General features: G+C 43.8%; 1 protein-coding gene across 1 annotated transcript in view; it reads left to right on the top strand.

Annotated features, from left to right (window-relative positions):
• Positions 1 to 22,652, top strand: part of AASS (aminoadipate-semialdehyde synthase) — a 101,569-nt gene that overhangs the window by 21,732 nt on the left and 57,185 nt on the right. The window contains 2 exon segments of the mRNA XM_043507694.1: positions 13,602 to 13,682; positions 15,107 to 15,180. Of these exon segments, the coding sequence (XP_043363629.1) occupies positions 13,602 to 13,682; positions 15,107 to 15,180 (155 nt within the window).

Genomic DNA, 22,652 nt, shown 5'->3' with positions numbered 1-22,652 from the left:
AATTGGCCCAAATAAAAACTTTTGATCTGAATAAACCCAAACTTTGGGAGACCTGGATCCAGGCCTTCTTTTTGTGAGTCTGGCCCAGCTTTACAGTTTGCCTAAATTAATATAAACTAGGCAGTATTTTTAACCTTTATATACTTTATGTGGTCTTGCATTTTGCTGGACCATCTGGTATGAAATACCATAGTCAGTGGGTGTTGTTGTGTACACACATACTGTGTAAAGAGATTTGCATATTATATCTGATTGGCTTAGAGGTCAATACTTAGATTTACCTAAACTCAGGCAGCCAATCGGGATGCAAATTGGTCAGCATTATTCCAGGCCTTGGTACTGTTCACATCTGAGGAAGGAAACTGAAGAAGCCTACTAATTCGCCAGATGGCTCTTTCTATCCAGTCATGTTCCAGGATATTTTTGTTGCATGTAGTCAGAGAACTTAGGAATACAAAAGATATATTAGGTCATCTGTTGCCTATCCCCTCTTGCAAGGCAAGCTTTCTCCCTCTAATTTAATCTTGGGTTCAGTTCACTTTAAAGCTGAACTGCTAAGGAAAAAGGAAACTGGAGTTAAACACACATTTCAGTGCTGAAGGCCCCCCACTAACCACATTGCAGGTTTCTTCACAGAAATAAGTTTTAGTTAATCTTTTCCAAAGGTAACCCCTGGGGGTTTAGATAGCACGGCCCTTTTAAAATCTTGTCCTATGGCAGAGGAAGTGTCGTTTGTTCCAGGAGGAGGAGAGAGGTAGAGTGACAGTGTGTGTGTGACTGTAGTGCCAAACAGTAGGGCCTACAGTGAACAGGCCCTCATGTAGTGAGACAACTGAGAATGAGCCCAAAGCCTGGGAGGGACAGAGCAGACAATGGAGATTGTCCCAGGATAGGAGCCAGGCAGGGTTGCCACTTGCCAGGTGTCAGGTTTTCAACTATAATGTCTGTTTGAAAAGGGAACCTGGCAGGCTGACTGGACACTAAAAGTCCGGTTGCCTGCAGTAACCAGCCTCAGACACCAGGACGGGTGAGAAGAGCAGCAGCTGCTGCTGGAGCTGGAAGGAGCGGCTCTGTTTAGCAGGTGTTGCTCTCCCCCTCCTCCCCCAAGGCTGATGGAGAGAACCGGCTGGCTCCCAGACTGGGCTCCAAAGTAGATACTGGCGCCGTCCAGGGTAGGGTGTAACCTGTCTGCCCGCCTGCCTGCTGGGCCCCGATTTCCCCACTCTGGCCCCTCACTCTGGAGACCCCCACTGCCCTGCCATGCCCCAATTTTCCCACCCCGGCCCCTTGCTCCAGGGACCAACCCCCCCATCCCGCTGTGCCCCAATTTCCCCACCCCAGCCCCTCACTCTAGGGACTGACCCCTGATGTGCCCCAATTGGGCAGGCAGGCCGGCTGGCAGGCTCCACGTCAGCTCCTCCCAGCCCAGCTCTGCAGGTGGCAGGTGAGTCCCAGGGGATGGTGGAGTGAGCGATGGGGGCGGGGCTGGAGAGCAAACGACAGAGAGGGGGACAGGTGGGACAGGGGGCGGGGCCTCTGACAAAGAGACTGGGAAGGGGTGGGGCCACCGGGGAAAGGGTGGGGCACGGGTGTTCAGTTTTCAGGGATTAGAAAGTTGGCAAACCTAGAGCTAGGAGAAGCACCATGAGAAGGACAAACTGGAGCTGGACCCAGTATCACTATCTCCAAGAGCTGTATACGGCTGTGAGTACTGGGACTTGTGACTTTGCATTGGGACTAAGGAGGGAGGCTGTAGCTAGTGAAGTGGGGAGGTTGTTGCTCTGTGTGAGTTTGCAGAGGGGGGCAGAAGAGGGCATCAGAGGGATTTGTTGGGGAAAGTTTACTGGCACTGAAGATGACCCAAGACTCACTGCTGAACTGGAACTCTGCCTAGGATTCCTGAACTATGAGTAAAAAGAAAAGGAGTACTTGTGGCACCTTAGAGACTAACAAATTTATTTGAGCATAAGCTTTCGTGAGCTACAGCTCATTTCATCGGATGTAGCTCATGAAAGCTTATGCTCAAATAAATTTGTTAGTCTCTAAGGTGCCACAAATACTCCTTTTCTCTTTGCGAATACAGACTAACACGGCTGCTACTCTGAAACCTGAACTATAAGTCTAGATGCATTACTTGGCCTCTATGCTTTTATACTGTGGTTCCTGTAGGTCCTCAGGTTAGATGTAACCCTGTTTAACTGCTCCCTCTATCTTATCACCCTGTTGTTTTTCTCTATTCATGTCTCTATAAATAAATATTTCCCTTTACTATATTCATTGTAGTATTCCGGTGTGCGTGCATGTTTACTCTGGGTGGGGGTTGAAAAAGCTTCCGTTGGGGCAGAAGAGTGTTTCCTTGCTGCATTGCTGCACATGCCGTTATTTTGCCAGAGTCACCTGCAAAGTGGATTCCATCTTGGCGAGGAGGGTGGTATAGTTACACAAAGATATCCCAGAATGTCATATCATGAACCTCAGAAGTCACATTGTCAACAGACAAAGGCAACCCATGGCATTTGTGGTATCCCACAATGATGTATTCAGGGTTATCATCAGTGAACCTAGAAATACAAAGAGGATTTTATTAAGGAGGAAAAATTATATATCTATCTATATCTATATAGTTATCTCTATCTATCTATCTATTGATATAAAAGTTTAGTTAAAATTTAATTCTGTTCCAAATTGGCTCCCCTGATCTTGGTTAGTGTGTAGGGCCTGTCAGCACATGCATTACATATTTAACCCCATTTTCATTTTTGCTTTGTAATCACCTTTAAATGATCTATGATTTTAGAGGCTTCCAAAATAATCTGGCTCAAGAAGTCCAGTCTAGGCAAGAGCAAGAGACTGATGGGAAGATCTGAACTTTAACCCTGGTTTTGACACTGATTTACTGTGTGATTTTAGGCAATCTCAATCTGTCTGGGAATAGGTGACAGATCACTTGATGTTTACCTGCTCTGTTCATTCCCTCTGGGGCACCTGACATTGGCCACTGTTGGAAGACAGGATACTGGGCTAAATGAACCTTTGGTCTAACCCAATACGACCATTCTTACATTCTTATGTTCTTATGTCTCAGTTTTATCATCTGTAAAATGGAGATAATACACAATTCTCACCACACTGTTGTTAGGAAAATAAGTTGTTAGTCAATTACTTCAGTGACTTGAAGATGGAAAGCGCTAAATAAGTGAAAAGTGTTGTTGTTTTTGTTTTGGCTCCTCTATCAGAGATCAGCAACTTCTGACTGAGACATGTGGCAAGTGGCTGAGATAAGGCAGGGAGGACCATTATTTATTGAAAGAGCTTCATAAGTAAGGTTGTAGTTTTAATGCATCTATGGCATAATGGACTTTTTAAGCTCTAAATCTTTATTCTTTCAGGGAAAAGCCAAAGTTTTGATTATATTCACACTAAGGATAAATATATAACAGAAGATTAGTATTGACTTGAGAGCCCTACTAATGTGAATATGGACAAGCCTAATTCTTAGAACTCAGGAAAGATTCTCATTCCATGCATCTTTCTCATAGACCCCAGGCTCACCCACGGATCCTTACTTTTGTAAGATGCCAGAATGTGTAAATGTTGTAAATCGGAGAGATTCCTGTTTATTAACCATAGATGGGATTCAGCTAATGAAGCCTTTTTTGGAACTGCCAAATCTCTTTCCTGTGCTTGTGCACTGCCAGATTGTTTTGTCACGCAGCAAGCTGACCTTGCGTCAGGAGAGCTGTGCTGTGTGAGATATAGGACAAAAATATTTTCAGAATGGAGGCCCTGAAAACTGTTTCATTTGCACAATAAATTAGGCTAATTTGTATCCATAAAGCACTACAGTGGCTTGCAATTATCCGAGAACTAGATTCTTAACGTGAGCCAGTTCGTTAATTGGATTTAATTATTTCATAGGTTGCAATTTTCTATTAAAATTATTTGCATTGCAATTTAAAAATATTTTGGAAAGATTTTAGTATTTAAGGGTACAAGTTAAAACTGAATTGCAAACATGTATTTTGGGAAAAGATGCTGCAAACAACCTAATGTGCATTTTTTTATGAGCATGGATGTACATGATGCTACAGCAATATTCGGTATCTACAAGTGTGACTAGATCCATGCCAACTGTTAGTTTAGTGGCCATTACTGAAGAGTACAGAGCCATTTCTGACGGTACCTGAAGCCCTGTGGATCCCAGTTTCCCCTGTTGGGCAAGACAATGCATTGTAATAGAGATTCCCTACCTGACTAGCAATGTGTTCTGTAATGTTCAGTAATGGCTACTATTCTGATGTGAACTCTGTATTCACAGTGATAGTCAACAGCTGCCACAGGTAGCTGCTTTGAAATAAAATGTCACATTTTTCAATAACCTCATTCTGATTAAGGTCCTGAAAGCTTTGTGGAAGCCACTTGATCTTTGCAGAACGAAACCAGAATTAAAACGGAAAATAAAGTCTGCTTGGTAAAGACATATTTTGCAGAAAAAGTCTTTTCAGGATGTTGATTATTCTGTTCATTTGAGACATGGGGTGAAATCCTGGTCCAATTAAGCCCAATGGGAATTTTGCCATAGATGTCAATGTGGCAGGATTTCACCCTTGATATTTTAAGAAGAAAATCTGCTAAGTCTACCACTGACTGGGTGCTCAGGGGAGCTAAACATTACTATAACAGAAGCCAGCACCGTCCTATTCATGCTGAGTCAAAAGCATTCCATTTGTCTGAGAACTAACCCTTATGGTTGGGGACTTTCATAGAAGAATATAGAAATGTAGATATTTTATAGAAATGTAAGGCTGGAAGGCACCTCCAGAGGTCATCTAGTACAGTAGTTCTCAAAGTTGGTCTGCTGATTGTTCAGAGAAAGCTCCTGGTGGGCCGGACCGGTTTGTTTACCTGCCACATCCGCAGGTTTGGCCGATCGCAGCTCCAACTGGCCGCGGTTCACTGCTCCAGGCCAATGGGGGCTGTGGAAAGGGCGGCCAGCACATCCCTTGGCCTGTGCCACTTCCCGCAGCTCCCATTGGCCTGGAGTGGTGAAACGCGGCCAGTGGGAGCTGCAATCAGCCGAACCTGTGAACGCGGCAGGAAACAAACCGGTCCGGCCCGCCAGGGGCTTTCCCTGAAAAAGCGGCGGACCAGCTTTGAGAACCACTAATCTAGTACATCCGCTCCTCCCCCTTCTTACCCCCCAGGTCAAGTAAACCTAGAATATCCCTGACAGGTGTTTATTGAACCTGTTCTTAAAAACCTCCATTGACGGGGATTCTACAACCTCCCATGGTAACCAGTATTTAACTACCCTTGTAGTTAGAAAGTTTTTCAGAATATCTAACCTAAATCTCCCTTCATGCAGATAAATCTGACTACTGCTGGCTCTCTCTTCAGTGGACATTGAGAACAATTGATCGTTGTCCTCTTTATAAACAGCCCTTAACATATTTGAAGATTGTTATTGGGTTCTCCCTCAGTCTTCTTTTCTCAAGACTAAAAATTACCTTTTTTAACCTTTTTTCATAAATCAGATTTTTTAAAACCTTTTATCATTCTTGTTGCTCTCTTCTGGACTCCTTCCAGTTTATCCACATCTTTCTTAAAGTGTGGTGCCCAAAACTGGACACAATACTCCAAGTGAGGCCTCACCAGTGCTGAGTAAAGCGAAGCAAATACTTTCTGTGCCTTAGATATGACACTGCAGTTAGTACACCCCCAACTGATACGTGCCTTTCTCACAACTGCATCACACTGTTGGTTCATATTCAGTTTGTGATCTACTATAACCCTCAGGTCCTTTTCAGAAGTAATATTCTGGAGCATTATTCCCCATTTTGTAGTTTTGCATTTGATTTTTCCTTCCTACATGTATAGTTCGCACCTATCTTTATTGAATTTCATCTCCTTGATTTCAGACCAATTCTCCAATTTATCAAAGTAATTTTAGAATTTGAATTCTAATCCAAAGTGCTTGCAACTTCTCTCAGCCAGCAAATTTTATAAGCATACTGTCAGGAAACCAGATTGTAGGCAGTCTAGCCTAGTGGTCAGAATAGAAGTCAGGCCTAGTGCTTGGAGCACCAGAGTCCAAGTCCAAATGCCAGAGCCATGGGACAAGACAGAGTGAGAGCCAGGAATTGGAGCTGAAGATCAGAAGCAGATTACCTGGAGTCAGGAAAGACAGGAACAGGGCTGGTTCCAAGGCAGGAGTGAGGCTAGGAAAGAACTGGAACAAGGCTGCAGGGCAGGGTCTAGGCTGGAGCAAAGCAGAAGCAAGGCAGAGTAGGGCTTGGAGTAAAGTGAGCACAGAGAGACAGAGAATCCGTGTGTGTGTTGAGCAGCCAGTGAGCTGCTGCTGAACTTAGGAACAGGTCTGCTAGTTTCCTCAGCCAATCAGGTGGGGCAGTCTGTCAGGTGACCTAGCTGATGTGGCCCAGTTGTTCTTTTTAGGCCATCAAGAGACACACCTGCAGAGCCTTATTCCCGATAGCAATCCTCCTCCTCAAATGTCCAGTTTCTTGGCGTGGTCTCTGTAATGGCCCGCAATGGATCTGGAGCATGGAGGTGATTTACCCATTTCCAGGGCTGTTCATCCAAGCCATAACCCTCCCAGTCAACCAAGTGTTGGAGGTGTCCTCTAACAAGTTAGGAATCAAGGATTTGCCAGACTATGTACTCATCAGGCCCTTGGATTGTTACAGGGGGAGACACAAGGCTAGAACGGCATTCTCAGTTTATGGATTCAGAAGGGAGGCAGGAGTGAGGCTGAGACAAGACTCGAACAAGGCTGGGAGCAGGGTTTGGAGCAAGGCGAGCACAGGGAAGCAGAGAATCCATGGGCATGTACACTGAGCAGCCAGCAAGTTACTGCTGCTCCTGAGCTTAAGAACAGGCTTTGTAGCTTCCTCTGCCAATCAGATGGGGTGGTCTGTCAGATAACTTAGATGATGTGGCCCAGCTGGGCTCATTAGGCCATCATAAGACTGAGCAAGTGCAGCTGCAGGTCCTTATCTCTGACACATACTCTCCATTCCATTACCCAAGTCATTAATGAAAATGTTGAACAGTACAGGACCCAGGACAGACTTTGAGTAAAGTTTTACAATCAACTGTGCACCCACCTAATAGTAATTTCATCTAGATCACATTTCATGATAGATGGACTCACAGTCCACCTCAATCAGAAGGTGTCTCTTACAGAAAACAGCTACAGCTACACACCAACTGCCTCCCTCAAAGCCTGAATTCCATCTGTGTTTCCTTTGTTTCCCAGGGACCACATCCACTCTGTCTGGAAGTCTGTATAGCATGCAGACTGCTAGTGGCTGAATAATATAGAAAGAAAACTTATCTTTAGGGCAGAGGTGAAAGTAAGCCGGTCCGGACCGGTACCGCATACCGGCAAGAGCTAGTACACAGCTGACCGTACCGGCAGGGGGCAGCTTTCCTGGGCTGGCAATTTAAAAGGGCCCTGGGCTCCAGGCAGCAGCCAGAGCCATGGGCCCTTTAAATCGCTGCCAGAGCCCTGCTGTTGGAGCCTTTGGGTAGCAACCACGAGCCCCGAGGGTCCGGCGGCGATTTAAAGGGCCAAGGGCTCCGCTGTGGCAGGGGTGCCCAGGAGCCCTGGGCCCTTTAAATTGCCGCTGGAGCCCCGAGGCTCCGAAGGCCCTGCCCCTTATGGTTGAGGCTCCACCCTCTGCTCAGGACCCTGGCCCTGCGTACTGGTAAGTCCCTTAAGTTACTTTCACCCCTGCTTTAGGGGCTAGCACTTCTGCCCTCCTTACAGCTTCTTGCTGCTACTCTAGTCAGTTTGATAATCTATAGTAAACAAAAAGAAAAGGAGTACCCGTGGCACCTTAGAGACTAACAAATTTATTAGAGCATAAGCTTTCGTGAGCTACAGCTCACTTCATCGGATGCATTTGGTGGAAAACTTTTTTTTTTTCCACCAAATGCATCCGATGAAGTGAGCTGTAGCTCACGAAAGCTTATGCTCTAATAAATTTGTTAGTCTCTAAGGTGCCACGGGTACTCCTTTTCTTTTTGCGAATACAGACTAACACGGCTGCTACTCTGAAACCTATAGTAAACAATGTCCCATCTGGTTGTAGAAGATCAGTTTGAATTAATCATAGTCATGTAACAATAGACAATGGTCTCCAATTGGGAGTATTAAATATCCAGAATCTTCTGAACATCTCATCCTGATTACCACTCCTGGAACAGCCCAATACTGTAATGTAACAGGACTGTCACCACTGCTTCTCCATCAGACCCAGAAATGACAAAGGCTGTAAAGAATCTCCATGCCCTGGAAACAAGGATTTTCTTTACACCAAGACCTCTCAGAGCTGCATAACTCTCTAAAAATCCTAGAGAAAGCATAGAGCTTTTGACTAGTGAGCACTGCTGAGAAGCTGCCACTCCAGAGAGGAATGATGGTCTAGTGGTAAAGGCTCTAGCCTAGGACTTAGGAGAACAAGTCTTTGCTTTGCCACAGACTTTCTGTGTGACCTTAGGCAAATCACTTAGCTTCTATGTACCTCAGTTCCCCTTCTGCAAAGTGTGGAAAATAGCACTTTGCTACCTCACAGGGATGTTGTGGGGTTAAATATATTCCACATTGTGAGGTTATCTGGTACTTTGTTAATGGGGGCAATATAAGTACCTAAGATATATAGATGCCGAACAAGGTCATATAGAGTATTTCCAAGGGTCTTAAAAGCTAGGAAGCCCAGAGTCAGAAATAATGTAAAGTAGAGTTGGTTTGGTTCACTTCTTGCAATAAATTCACCAGTAACTGGTTTATTTTCCAATTCATTCTGTTTATAGACAAAGTGGTTACTAAAATACTTTCTTTAGTTTAATGAAGACCAGGCTATGCTAGGATACAGCTGACTTGTTTGTTTTAGTCATGTATCCTTTCTAGTAAATATAATACATAAATAATCATTTACTATTATAATAGAACAGAAAATTAGGAGCAACCCTTAACATTGTAGCTCTTTCAGTTTTATGGTTGACTTAACCTCCGAGGTCACACACTAATTATGCTTTTTGAAAGAAGAATGTTAATGTTTCAGCTACATTTTGTACATAGATAAGGTAAACACTAAAGAATTTTGCCTGAATTAGCATTTTCATTCTTGTCTAGCCTACTATTTATATCTTATTCTCTGATCAAATAACCTTTAAAAAGTCTATTATTAAAAGTAATTTAGAATCACCGAGTGCAAAAAAATGAGGCTGGTGTAATTGTCTCAAAGTTCACTATTTGGTTCACATTCCCTTGTAATTCAGAATGTAATTGTCCTTATTTAGGTTGTTATGGGGAGCAGTAACAACAAATAGAATAAAAGATGCCTTTTCTAAAAGGCGTGGACATAATTATGTACCATACACTACATAAAGCTAATTAATAGAACTTCATACCCTTTAAATCTAGGTGCAATGCTTTGTATGTGCTTTATTAAGCATGCAAAGTGGAAATTAGATTCTGGAGGACATGTGTGTGAGGTCCTTTTGAAATAGCAATGGGAGGATTGTTCTTTCCCATGATAAAATCTGTGGGTCTGGAATAAAAGCTAAGAGAGACTCCTTATGCCACAGAGTATGGAGAAGGTGGGCTTCTCCCACTCTAACAGGGAGAGATAAAAATTCATCCCCAAACCTTGCGAATACCAGAGAATCTACAGAATACAAGGACATCCATCTTGAGGTATTGTGCCTACATACAAGCTCTGGAGACCTGGATTTCCTTTCTCAGGAAATCTCCATAGGGCTGTTGGGTGGTATGATATGCTTCCTCTGGCCCAATCTAACTTGGGTCTGCCTGCTCCTCGTCCTGTGCTCTTCCCCCAGGATGTATTTCAACTGCATGGAGAGCTCCCTGCATGGTCCTTAGAAGGTGGGAGATCTTGGCTTGCATTTCACCATGAGCCTTTCTGCAAACAAAGTCTGAATTTTGAGTTTATAACAAAACCAGAAATCAGGAAGGTTTTACTTGGCGTCAGATTTTATTGCCGAAGTCCTGTACAGCTCTTGTAACAATAAAGAAATAGGCTGGTTTGAAGTTTCTGTTTCTGACCTATTAAATCTAATTAATGCATTTGGACACCTCTTGGGATAGAAAATCAATTAGGAAAAGTCGGGCATAAGCAAACATGCTTATAAGGGAATTTATGATCATTGGTATTTTAGATGGCAACCCAAATTTATGAAATATTTAGGGATAACTCATCCCCAAAGAGATGGAAAATCTGGTAAAAATTAATCTAGCGTCCATCTTCCCCAGGGAGTGAGAGAATCTTAACCCCTTTGTCACTATTCCTCAGTTTTATTTTAGGAAAATGAACAAAAATGTTAAAATATTTCTCTGGGGTGGGTGTGAGGCCAATACTGACTTTTTGTAAATGGCAACCCCCAATCACACACAATGGAGGCTTCCTTTTCCACGGTTTGTATCATTATCATTCAGCTTTTATCCTTAGCCAGTCAGCTCTGTGGCTCCAGAATGTAATAGAGCAGACACCCTCCTGGCTGCTGGTGGAACAGGTGTTGGTCCATCCGTCCCACAGGCAGGAATACTGGGTTCAGCCTATTACAGTTTTGATCATCAAATATTCCATACAATATTGGCTACCAAATAAGGGCCAGTTTGGCTAGAAAATTTCTGCTGTTCCAAATGCTCCAACAACAGTACAATCTATCTGGTCCAGTGGTGTGGTGTTATTTGCAATTTAAGCATCTCTTGAAGGATGTATTTGGCCCTGATGCATTGGGAATACCAGAGACTCCAGAATTGTTGTTGGCGTGGAGGGAGAGCTATAAATTCACCCAACCATTTATAGCCTTTACAATTTCCTTACCCAGAAGATCCTTGCTAATTTAGATTACCAGTGCCAAGCCTGAAACAAAGATTTGTCTATCTCCTTGAACCCTAACCAATGGGGAAATCCCTTGCAAAACATTAAAAACTCAAATTTTGATCTCTAATTAAGGCTGATCCAATAGAAAATTATATTTCATTCACACTGGTCCCCACATAGGTTACAGTGCATGGGCCTTGCCCAAATAGACTGCTGCCATAGGTGTGGATCTCCCAGAGCTACAGTGGCTCACATGTCCCAGGATACAATCTTCTTGGCTAGGAGTAGGTAGGAGGATTAATATGATAATGGATACCTTCCTAAAAATAACTTCCTAGAACTGTGTTTTGGGATATATCCTGTCCTCTTTGAAACACTCCAGCTCATGGAAAGCTTAGTTTTTTAGAGCAGTGCTTGCAGACAAATGACTCATATTGCTTACAGGGAAGAGCAGACTGCCTCCGCAGATGGAAGCTGGGCACAGCAACTTGGCTGACCTGGAACTAAAGAGTAAGTAATGTTTCAGAGAAGAGGGACCTCAAAACATTTGAAAAGATTTGGTTTAACTTTTTATAAACCTTTGGTTAATTCTTAGTGGATTGAAATCAAAATGTCACTTTCCTCCCCCCTCCCTACCCTCTTTCCTTCCTTTCTCATTCCTTTACTTTTTTTCCCTTTTTGTCTTTCTTTCTGTTCTCCCCTTATTTTGGGAGAAAACATCAGTATAATAATAATACAAAAATTAGCCTTGTTGATTTAGTTTAAATTAATTTAAATTCAAACTCCAGAATAATTGATCAACTTGTGAGAGATTTTTGTGCATCTACAGTATTTAACAGAACTACATAGGATTGCTAAAGAGCTCAAAAACCAAAGGGGGGAACCCCCCCCCCCGCCACTGCAGTAATGCCAGCTTTGAATGGAACACAAAGCAACGAGTAGCAAGTGCTCTTTAAAACCTGCTTTTCAGCTCTGCAGTTACTGAGGACATGCCTACATGTGCAGCGCTGCAGTGGTGAAGAAGACACTTTATGTCAACAGGAGAGAGCTCTCCCTTTGGCATAATCAAACCACCTCTGTGAATGGCAGAAGCTCTGTGGGTGGGAGAAGCTCTCCCACTGACATAGCGCTGTGCACACGAGCGCTTATGTCGATGTAACTTATGTCGCTGAGGGGGGGGTGGTTTATTCACACCCCTTAGTGACATAAATTATGTCAACATGAGCTGTAGTGTAGACATAGCCTAAGTCATTGCTACTTTTGATCCCTTTTGTTTCCATGAATTTTCATTTGTTCATTCTCCTTGCAGCTTGTGTTCCTGTGTGACTGACACAATTATAAATAAAATAGCTATAGAAATAAGAGGAAACTGGCTGACCTGCTGGTTTGAGTATGAGGCATTTGTGACCAATCTATCTAGGTACATGGCCCACAACACTGTAATATTTGATGGCCTTACCAATGTTAATACATGTATCCCCCCAACATCCCTATGACATGGAAGTGCTATTATCCTCAGTTTAACAGATAGGGAACTGAGTCAGAAAGAGATTGAAGTGACTTGCCCAAGATCACATTGGAAATCAGTAACACAAGCTGAGATGTGAATTCCAATTTTCAGGATCTTAACCAAACTTCCTTTGGGGAAGGAGAGGAAGGTGTAAGAGGGTTAATAAATTCATTGTGACAAACTGCATTCTAAAGAGGGTGAGGAAATGGATGAGGGGAACTAGAGTTAGTCCTGAGTAAAAAGTCTTATTGAACCAAACCAACACTATAATAGTAAGATCAGGTATAACAGAAATTTAAACTTGTCTTTACCTGCGATCACATTGTGAATACTTCTGATACAAAGAAAGTATCAGAAATAAAGGGACATAGGACACCATCTCTAATAATTTATAGATCTTGCTATTAGAATTGTAGGAAATAGGAAAGGCAGTTCCCAAGCTCATTCAGTCCTTACACTCTACCAACACAATTCTCAGTTGTGATGATGGTTGTTGATGTGGTTTCATATCCATAAAGTTTGTATTGCTATTCTCCATTTGCCTATCAGAGAGATGGTAAGACCAATACAATCAGTACAGGAGCACAGACCAGATGATCATAATGGTCCCTTCTGGCCTTAAAAAATCTCTGAATACCTTAACTTAAAGTAAATGCACAGGGATCGTTTTGCTCTGTGTTCATACAGCATCTAGCACAATGATTAGGGCTCTGGCATACTATATTAATAGAAATAAATAATAATAATAACCAATAATTTAAATATCAGGAATGTCAGCAGGTACTCCTATTGTTAGACTAGGAATGGGCTAATTAAGAAGATTCAGTTTGCACCCTATTTATCCTGCCTCTATCATCAGCTGTTTTAAGTAGTGACAGAAAACTGACAAATGGATAGGATGAAAAAGAATGAGATTTATTAACAAACAAGTGATTTACTAAACAATGACCCCAACGTAACTATAACAAGACATAAAACAACTCGGTTGTCAACACAAACTCAAATATGGGCCTGAAGCCCTGATCCCTGATTCCCTTTACACACAATGGGTAGGATAGGAATAATAAAAAGGGTTAATACATCACCATGTCATGCAGGGAAGGATGACACTGGCACACTGGAGGGAGAGACGAACTGGAACCCTGCACACTGATGGACAGGAGAGCAGAAACACAGGAACATCTTCACACAAGTAAGCAGCTGATGTCTTCTATCTGCAGGTCTTCAGGGCTTCTGCTCTTGACGCATCATCCTGCGTGTGACAATGCAGATGTTAATTGGTCACTTAGCTGGAATAGCAGGTGAGTGCAAGCAATGCGATACTGGCATGCAATGGAAAGGCAGCCAGATAGACCTAGGTAGGGAACTAGGTGGTAATCTTACAGATACAGGCCTACCTCTGGGGAGAGCAGTCTGTCACGGGCACTGGTCTGTCACTAGAATGGACAGCTCTGAGGGACCGGTGAACCAGATTTTATAATCTGCTGTCTCTAGGCAGATTATGTGGCCACCTGACCTTCACTTTTCCCGCCTTATGGGAAAAGGGCGCCAAATCGTTCACGAAGAAGGAGACTCAAAATGGAGGCCAACAACAACATTTGAAAAAAAAAAAAACCAAGATGGCCAGGTAAGGGCAAAGTGATAAAAACAGAATAAAACAGAAATAAAACAGAATAAAACAGAATTCCCTTATGTATTCCCCTCCTTGGTGACTTTGTAGGCCTGGCTACATTTGTCACCACACCTGTATTGTTACACTTCAGGCAGGCTGGGATGCCAGGAGCTATTAATGACCCTTCTCACTTTAGCCTTCACCCATCCAGTGGTTGCTATGACTGAAATAATAATAATAACTTTCACAATTAAAATAACAATAAAAGGATGAATAAGCATGTTCCATGCTTCTGTCAATTCAGTGGGACTGACAAAAAGACTTTCCCACCAGTGTGCAAATCTGGAATTTTTCAGCACCCTTTTAAGGATTTTCTTGATTTGCTCTGTAGATGCACTGTGAGTGTTAGGTCTTTGCCTTGCTTTACTAAATCTTTTACATGATTCTCTAGCACAGGGTGCTGTACCAATTGTTTTAGCACATCAGTGTTCACTCCAAGATTGGCCAGGGCAATGTGCTGGTACAAATTATAAAATAACCAAATATTTTCACATTCATTTTCTCTGAAACAAAGGTAATATCACATCCCTGGATGGTAAGTACAAAACAAACAGAGATTTATATGTTGGTCATTAACAATGGTGTAAAGAAATTTACAATGAACTTTTTATATCTAAATCTTATACAAATGCAATTGCTGTTCACTACCACCAGCTCAGATTGGTTACCTGTTTGTAATTGCAGGTCATAGTGGCACCTTCCCCAGTTTGGGCTCAGACAGATATGTGGTCCCTCATACACATCTGTGGTACAGATGTATCCACTATTAGGCTCCCAGACACAAGCATCTAAGTTAACACTCTTGGTACTCTTACTTGATTTTAAGTGCCCATTTTGGGATGTTCACAGGTATCATGATTGACTGATTAATGTTAATCCCGAGTGGAATGAGGGGATAAACCCAATTTGTTCTGGCATTATAGATGGTTAGTATGTAGGCAGTTACCTTCATTGAATCTGAATCATAGCTGAAATCTAGCAGTTTCCACCAAGCGTGATGCTCCTTTTTGAAGGGTGATACATCCTTTAACATTAAATTTCTTATCTTCTTAGGAATGATGACTTGGAATCCTATCCTAAAGATCCCACTTGCCACTCCTTGCAGCCATGCCTGCACTTGAATACAGGTAAGTGCCCAAAATGTATTGGCTTGTAATGTGCCTATGGCATCTATTATCTTTTCCTGGTTCTGTTTCTGGGCATTATACCAGGTCTGCATGGTGCAGACTATGCCATAGTCTAAATCACTGATTTTATTCAGTGATGTTGTAAGAGGTTGGTCTAAAGATGATATATCATGGCCTACATTACTGATTCTTTGGGCTAGAGTGCTAGCACTTAATGAATTAACCACTCCCAAGCCAGCTCCCACTCCGCCTAAGATTTTGGCTGTTAAATCCCTCTTGGTCTTAGCCCTGGTCTATACTATGGGTTTAGGTCGAATTTAGCAGTGTTAGATCAATTTAACCCTCCACCCGTCCACATGACGAAGCCATTTTTGTTGACTTAAAGGGCTCTTAAAATTGATTTCTGTACTCCTCCCCGACGAGGGGATTAGTGCTGAAATCGACATTGCTGGGTCAAATTTGTGGTAGTGTGGATGCAATTTGATGGTATTGGCTTCCAGGAGCTATTCCAGAGTGCTCCATTGTGACTGCTCTAGACAGCACTTTCAACTCAGATGCACTAGCCATGTACACAGGAAAAGCACCTGGAATTTTTGAATTTCATTTCCTATTTGGCCAGCGTGGCAAGGTCATCAGCAGAGGTGACCATGCATAGCTCATCAGCACAAGTGACCATGCAGTCCCAGAATCGCAAAAGAGCTCCAGCATGGACCAAACTAAGGTACAGAGAAGGGCTACTAGGATGATCCGAGGAATGGAAAACTTGTCTTATGAAAGGAGACTTAAGGAGCTTGGCTTGTTTAGCCTAATTAAAAGAAGGTTGAGGGGAGATCTGATTGCTCTCTATAAATATATCAGAGGGATAAATACAGGAGAGGGAGAGGAATTATTTAAGCTCAGCACCAATGTGGACACAAGAACAAATGGGTATAAACTGGCCACCAGGAAGTTTAGACTTGAAATTAGATGAAGGTTTCTAACCATCAGAGGAGTGAAGTTTTGGAATAGCCTTCCAAGGGAAGCAGTGGGGGCAAAAGACCTATCTGGTTTTTAAGATTCTACTTGATAAGTTTATGGAGGAGATGCTATGATGGGATAATGTGATTTTGGTAAGTAATTGATCTTTAAATATTCAGGGTAAATAGGACTAATCCCCTGAGATGGGATATTAGATGGATGGGATCTGAGTTACCCAGGACAGAATTTTCTGTAGTATCTGGCTGGTGAATCTTGCCCATATGCTCAGGGTTTAGCTGATTGCCATATTTGGGGTCGGGAAGAAATTTTCCTCCAGGGCAGATTGGAGAGGCCCTGGAGGTTTTTCGCCTTCCTCTGTAGCATGGGGCACGGGTCACTTGAGGGAGGCTTCTCTGCTCCTTGAAGTCTTTAAACCACGATTTGAGGACTTCAATAGCTCAGACATAGGTGAGGTTTTTCGTAGGAGTGGGTGGGTGAGATTCTGTGGCCTGCGCTGTGCAGGCGGTCGGACTAGATGATCAGAATGGTCCCTTCTGACTTTGGTATCTATGAATCTATGAATCTATGACATGAATCTGTGATATCAGAACTCCGTTCCAAAAGACGAAATGCCAAAATATTTGAAAAAATCTCCAAGGGCATGATGGACAGAGGCTATAACAGGAACCCGCAGCAGTGCTGCATGAAAAGTAAGGAGCTCTGGCAAGCCTACCAAAAAAAACAAAGAGGCGAATGGCCGCTCCAGGTCAGAGACCCAGACATATTGCTTCTGTGATGAGCTGCATGCAGTTCTAGGGGGTGCCCTAAGACTACCCCACCCTCCGTGGACACATGCAAGGGGGGAGTCTCACGCAACAGGGATGAGGATTTTGGGGATGAGAAGATGAGGAGGAGGAGGAGGAGGAGGACAGGCAAGCAGAGAAACCGTTCTCCCTGACAGCCAGGAACTGTTTATCACCCTGGAGCCAATACCCTCCCAACCCTCCCAAGGCGGGCTCCCGGACCATGAAGCCGAAGAAGGCACCTCTGGTGAGTGTACCTTTGAAGAAGCCGAAAGACTGTGGCTTACCATGGCTGCCTGCAAGCCGAATTCTGTTGCCCAGCCCTGTGTGTGTGATCTCTCACACCAAACCAGCAGGCCCAATACAAGAGGCAAAATGTGACCTTGTACCGAAAACACATGTGCTATGTAATGTTAACAGCTTGGTTCACCATGAAAGTTGTTGTAACTTGTGCTGGAGCTTCTTAATTTTTCCCTGGCAGTTTGAATGTTCCACCTGCTGGCTTTGACTGGAACAAAGTTCTTTCATCAACTCCCTGTTGGCAGCTTGGGATTCTTCCTGCTTCACATTCAGTGAGTGGATCTCTTTCTCTTTCTTAGCTAAGAGATCATGCAGGTCTGCCCCTGCAAATCTGGCCTTTTGATCTGGGTAACATATCCTCCATTTTGGGACTATAACTCTTCCACCCAGCTTTTCTATCTTGGTATTCTTAGCTTTGATTTGGTCTTTCAGTTGGGCTACCCTGACTCCATGTGTGTTGCAGTGCCCATTCAGTTCCCTACACACCTTATAGCACCCATAAATCAAAGCCCTCTTTTTCTCTTTCTTACTGGGCTTGAGCTTGTCCTGCACAAACTCTTCCCATTTTCTATTCAGCATGGTGAAAGCATCTCCTCCCTTGAGAAGCCCCTCTGCCCAAGGATTTTTTCCTTTCTCAAATAATTCATACAAAAATCAACGGAAACTTTATTTAACTCCAGCAGCCACCCGGATTCACCGTAGGTCTGAGTGCTCATCCCGCCTGCTGTTCTGATTGCAAGCATGTGGGACCCCAGGCACTTAAGCCTGCCATGGAAGTCTTTTCTGGGGAACAGCACTTGTGACATGCCCAACAATGGTCAGCATATGTCAGAAGCAATTCAAGTTTCTCTCAGTAGCAGTTTGGCTGTTTCACACAGACTGGGTTAGGGCATGCAATAATGAGCCAGGCCAGCTTCGCCACCAGTGCCTGTTCCAATAAATTTACAAAACTGCTACTCTCTACAGAGCTGGGCTTTGCTGCAGTCTGTATGGAGCTGGGCGTTCTCCGCAGTCCACCCTTCAGAGCTGAGCTTACTAGCCGCAGTCTGTCTACTTGCTCTCCTGACACCCTGGTCAGAGATCTCCCTGGTATCAGACCAGCAGTAAAGATCTCTAACAAGTATAGTTCTCCCGCAGCGCACAAGGCTGCAGCCCAATCAATGGGTGTTGGGCCCAACACAATGGCACACAAAGCCACAACGGAGGAAGAGAATAGTCCTCTCCCTCACAGCACACAAAGCTGTCAAAATGCTCTGATAATAGTTCTATTCTATTCTATATCGATCCTTAGTGTGTGTACACTTGTTCAAGGACAAGGCAAAGTTTGTACCTTGGGGAAGTTTTTAACCTAAGCTGGTAAGAATAAACGTAGGGGCTCTTTCATGCAGGTCCCCACATCTGTACCCTAGAGTTCAGAGTGGGGAAAGAACCTAGACATGGTGGCAGAGCGGTGGGATCATTTTGTACCAGAGATCATTTTAAACCAGAAGCACAGCAGGATTTTAAAAGGTTTTGTAAAAGGTGATTGCAGCTGTAGATTCTGTCTCTCTGCCTGGTGGACAGAGCAGCAAGCATGACAAAAGGATTTTTCTGTAGGCTGAGAACAGCTATCAGAGAAAAATAGTATCAGGTTACAGAACAGCAAAATTTTACAAGACAGTTTTTTGTTTGTTTGTTTTCTTTCTAACTCTTGGGTGTAAAGTTAGTTAAAAACAAAGAGGTTAGGATGAGAGACTGCACTGTTCAACAGAAGTTGGAATTAGCCAGATTCAAGGAAAAAAAGAGGAAAAACAAAAGAAAGATGGATAGAACTCAGACAGATGGAAATGGAGGCAAAAAAAATGGCATCCAAAGAAAAAGAAATGTAGATTGCCCACAGGAGAGAAATGGAGGCAAAGGAAAAAGAAAAGGAGGAGAAGGAAAAAGAGAGGAAGCATGCACTGGAGATGGAGAAGGCAAAGGCTCAGCAGAATATACTGAATAACCCTAACAATCCTTCCCCAACAATCCACAAATGGGAGCAACTATGTCCACAATATCATAGAATATCAGGGTTGGAAGGGACCTCAGGAGGTCATCTAGTCCAACCCCCTGCTCAAAGCAGGACCAATCCCCAGATCCCTAAATGGCCCCCTCAAGGATTAAACTCACAACCCTGGGTTTAGCAGACCAAAGCTCAAACCACTGAGCTATTCCTCCCTCCGATGAAGCCTGTGATATTGCTGAATATTTTCTCACCTTTGAGAGATTGTGCACATTCCATCAAATTCCTGAAGCTCACAAAATGACCACATTGGTCGCAAAATTGACTGGAAGAGCTCTGGACATATTCAATAAGATGCCTATTGAGGAGGCTTCTGACTACAATAAATTCAAGGATTTGGTTTTAAAACAATTTCAAGTTACACCTGAAACTTACAGAGTAAAATTTAGAGCCCTTAAGAGAGGACCTGGACTAAGTAATGTGGCTTATGTAAATCAGAAGACAGATCTGTTTGATAATTGGCTCAACGGACAGGCTGTAAGTAACTTTGGAGGAATGAGGAATTTGATACAGGAGCAATTCCTAAATATGTCCAAGGAGGATATAAAACAGTGTTTATGGGATAAGAAAATGGACTCAGCAGAAAGTCTTTTTTCTTATGCTGATCAATACAAGCAGTCCCAGACCCCCAGAGAGGCGGGGCAAGCTGGAACAAAATGTGTGGAAGGAGGAGAGAGGAACAACCCTGGTAGCAGTTGGAGCGAATACCAGAAGGGACACCCTCAGACCACACCCTACTACCGGGGGCAGCCTAAGGCCCCAACTACACCCCAACGAACACTCCATACACCTTGTCGTTCCACGACACCGTTCTCCAGCAACCCACCTCGCCCCAGTGACCCGTCAGCTGGACGATGTTTTAAATGTAACGAGCCGGGGCATGTAAAGGCCAACTGCCCCAAGAACCCCAACAGATTACAGTTCATTGCACCAAAATCACACCAGAGGTCCTCAGGCCCAGATGCCTCCCAGATACCCTCACTGCGTGGAGGGACACCGGAGCACGAGTGTTGGCTATTGATGCTTCCTTAGTGGACTCCAATTTAATTGACCCAGAGGTCCAAGTGACGATTCAACCCTTCAAGTCAAACTCTTTTGACTTGCCTACAACCAAGTTGCCTGTCCAGTACAAGGGCTGGTCAGGAACGTGAACTTTTGCAGTCTTTGATAATTATCCCATCCCCATGCTATTGGGGGAAGACTTGGCCAATCATGTGAAGTTAGCCAAGAGGTTGGGAATGGTCACCTGCAGCCAGGCTAACCAAACTGTCACACCTAGCTCTATTCAGGAAACTTCTACCAAGGCCCAGTCAAAGGTGATAAAACCGGACCCCATGCCAATGTCTGCAACAGCAGTAGTGAATCCAATCACAGAAACCCAGACAGAGCCAATTTCAAAACCGAAACTGGAGGAACAACCAACACCAGAACCATTGCCAGCACTGAATCTAGTACTTGCAACCCCAATACCAGAGGGCCCCACCGAACCTGCACTGGCAGCAGCCGATAACCCTACACAAGAGGCTCAGCCGGAGCCTGCACCCCAACATTGTGCACCAGTGGAGAGCGATTAACAGCCCCATCACCTGCTTTGCTTCCAGAGGGACCAAGCCCAGGTCCACAATCCAATAAGGAACTGATTTCTCCACGATCAAGGGAATAGTTCCAGACCGAACAGGAAGCAGATAAAAGCCTCCAGAGAGCTTGGACGGCAGCACAGAGCAACCCACCACCTCTCAGATCTTCTAATCGATCCAGGTTTGTTGTAAAAAAAGGACAAGGAAACTCTTTCTGGTGGACACCAGGAAGACTGGCATCCTCAAAGACAGTTGGTAGTTCCAACTAAGTACCGGGTAAAGCTCTTAAGCTTAGCCCAAGATCATCCTAGTGGCCATGCTGGGGTAAACAGAACGAAAGACCATTTGGAAAAGTCGTTCCACTGGAAGGAAATGGGCAAGGATGTTTCTACCAATGTCCGGCCTTGTAAGGTGTGCCAAAGAGTGGAAAAACCCCAAGACCAGGTCAAAGCCCCTCTCCAGCCACTTCCCATCATTAAGGTTCCATTTCAGCAAATAGCTGTGAATATTCTGGGTCCTTTTCCAAAAAAACCACCCAAAGGAAAGCAGTACATACTGACTTTCATGAATTTTGCCACCCAATGGCCGGAAGCCGTAGCACTAAGCAACACCAAGGCTAAAAGTGTGTGCCAGGCACTAACAAACATTTTTGCCAGGGTAGGCTGGCCCTCCAACAACCTTATAGATGCAGAAACTAATTTCCTGGCAGGAACTATAAAAAGCCTTTAAAAAACTCCTGGGGTAAACCACTTGATTGCCACCCCTTACCACCATCAAACAAATGGCCTGGTGAAAAAGTTTAATGAAACTTTGGGGGCCATAATACGTAAATTCGTAAATAAGAAAACCAATAATTGGAACCTAGTGTTGCAGCAGTTGCTTTTTGCCTACAAAGCTGTACCATATCCCAGTTTAGGGTTTTCACCATTTAAACTTGTATATGGCTGCGAGGTTAATGGGCCATTACAGTTAGTGAAGCAGCAATGGGAGGGGTTTATACCTTCTCCAGGAACTAACATTCTAAACTTTGTAACCAACCTACAAAACACCCTCCGAACCTCTTTAGCCCTTGCTAAAGAAAACCTACAGGAAGCTCAAAAAGAGCAAAAAGCCTGGTATAATAAACATGCCAAAAAGCATTCCTTCAAAGTAGGGGACCAGGTCATGGTCTTAAAGGTGCTTCAGGCCCATAAAATGGAAGCGTCGTGGGAAGGGCCAGTCACGGTCCCAAAGCACCTAGAAGCTGTTAATTATCTCATAGCATTCCCCACCTCAAACCAAAAGCCTAAGGTGTACCATATTAATTCTCTAAAGCCCTTTTATTCCAGAGAATTAAAGGTTTGTCAGTTTACAGCCCAGGGAGGAGATAACGCTAAGTGGCCTAAAGGAGTCTACTACAAAGGAAAAAGTGATGGTGGCGTGAAACAGTTAAACCTCTCCATGACCCTTGGGCGTATGCAGCGACAGCAGATCCAGGAGCTGTGCACTAGCTATGCACCAACGTTCTCAGCCACCCCAGGACTGACTGAATGGGCATACCACTCCATTGACACAGGTAATGCTCACCCAATTAAAGCCCAATCTTACCAGGTATCTCCTCAAGTTAAAACTGCTATAGAACAGGAGATCCAGGATATGCTACAAATGGGTGTAATCGCCCCTCTGCCAGTGCCTGGACCTCTCCAGTGGTTCTAATTCCCAAACCAGATGGGAAAATACATTTTTGCATAAACTACCTAAATGCTAAATGCTGTAACTCGCCCAGACAACTATCCAATGCCATGCACAAAT

This window comes from Dermochelys coriacea, chromosome 1 (assembly GCF_009764565.3).
Source record: "Dermochelys coriacea isolate rDerCor1 chromosome 1, rDerCor1.pri.v4, whole genome shotgun sequence".
Taxonomy (NCBI): Eukaryota; Metazoa; Chordata; order Testudines; family Dermochelyidae; genus Dermochelys; species Dermochelys coriacea.
This window is presented reverse-complemented; position numbering and strand designations above follow the sequence as displayed.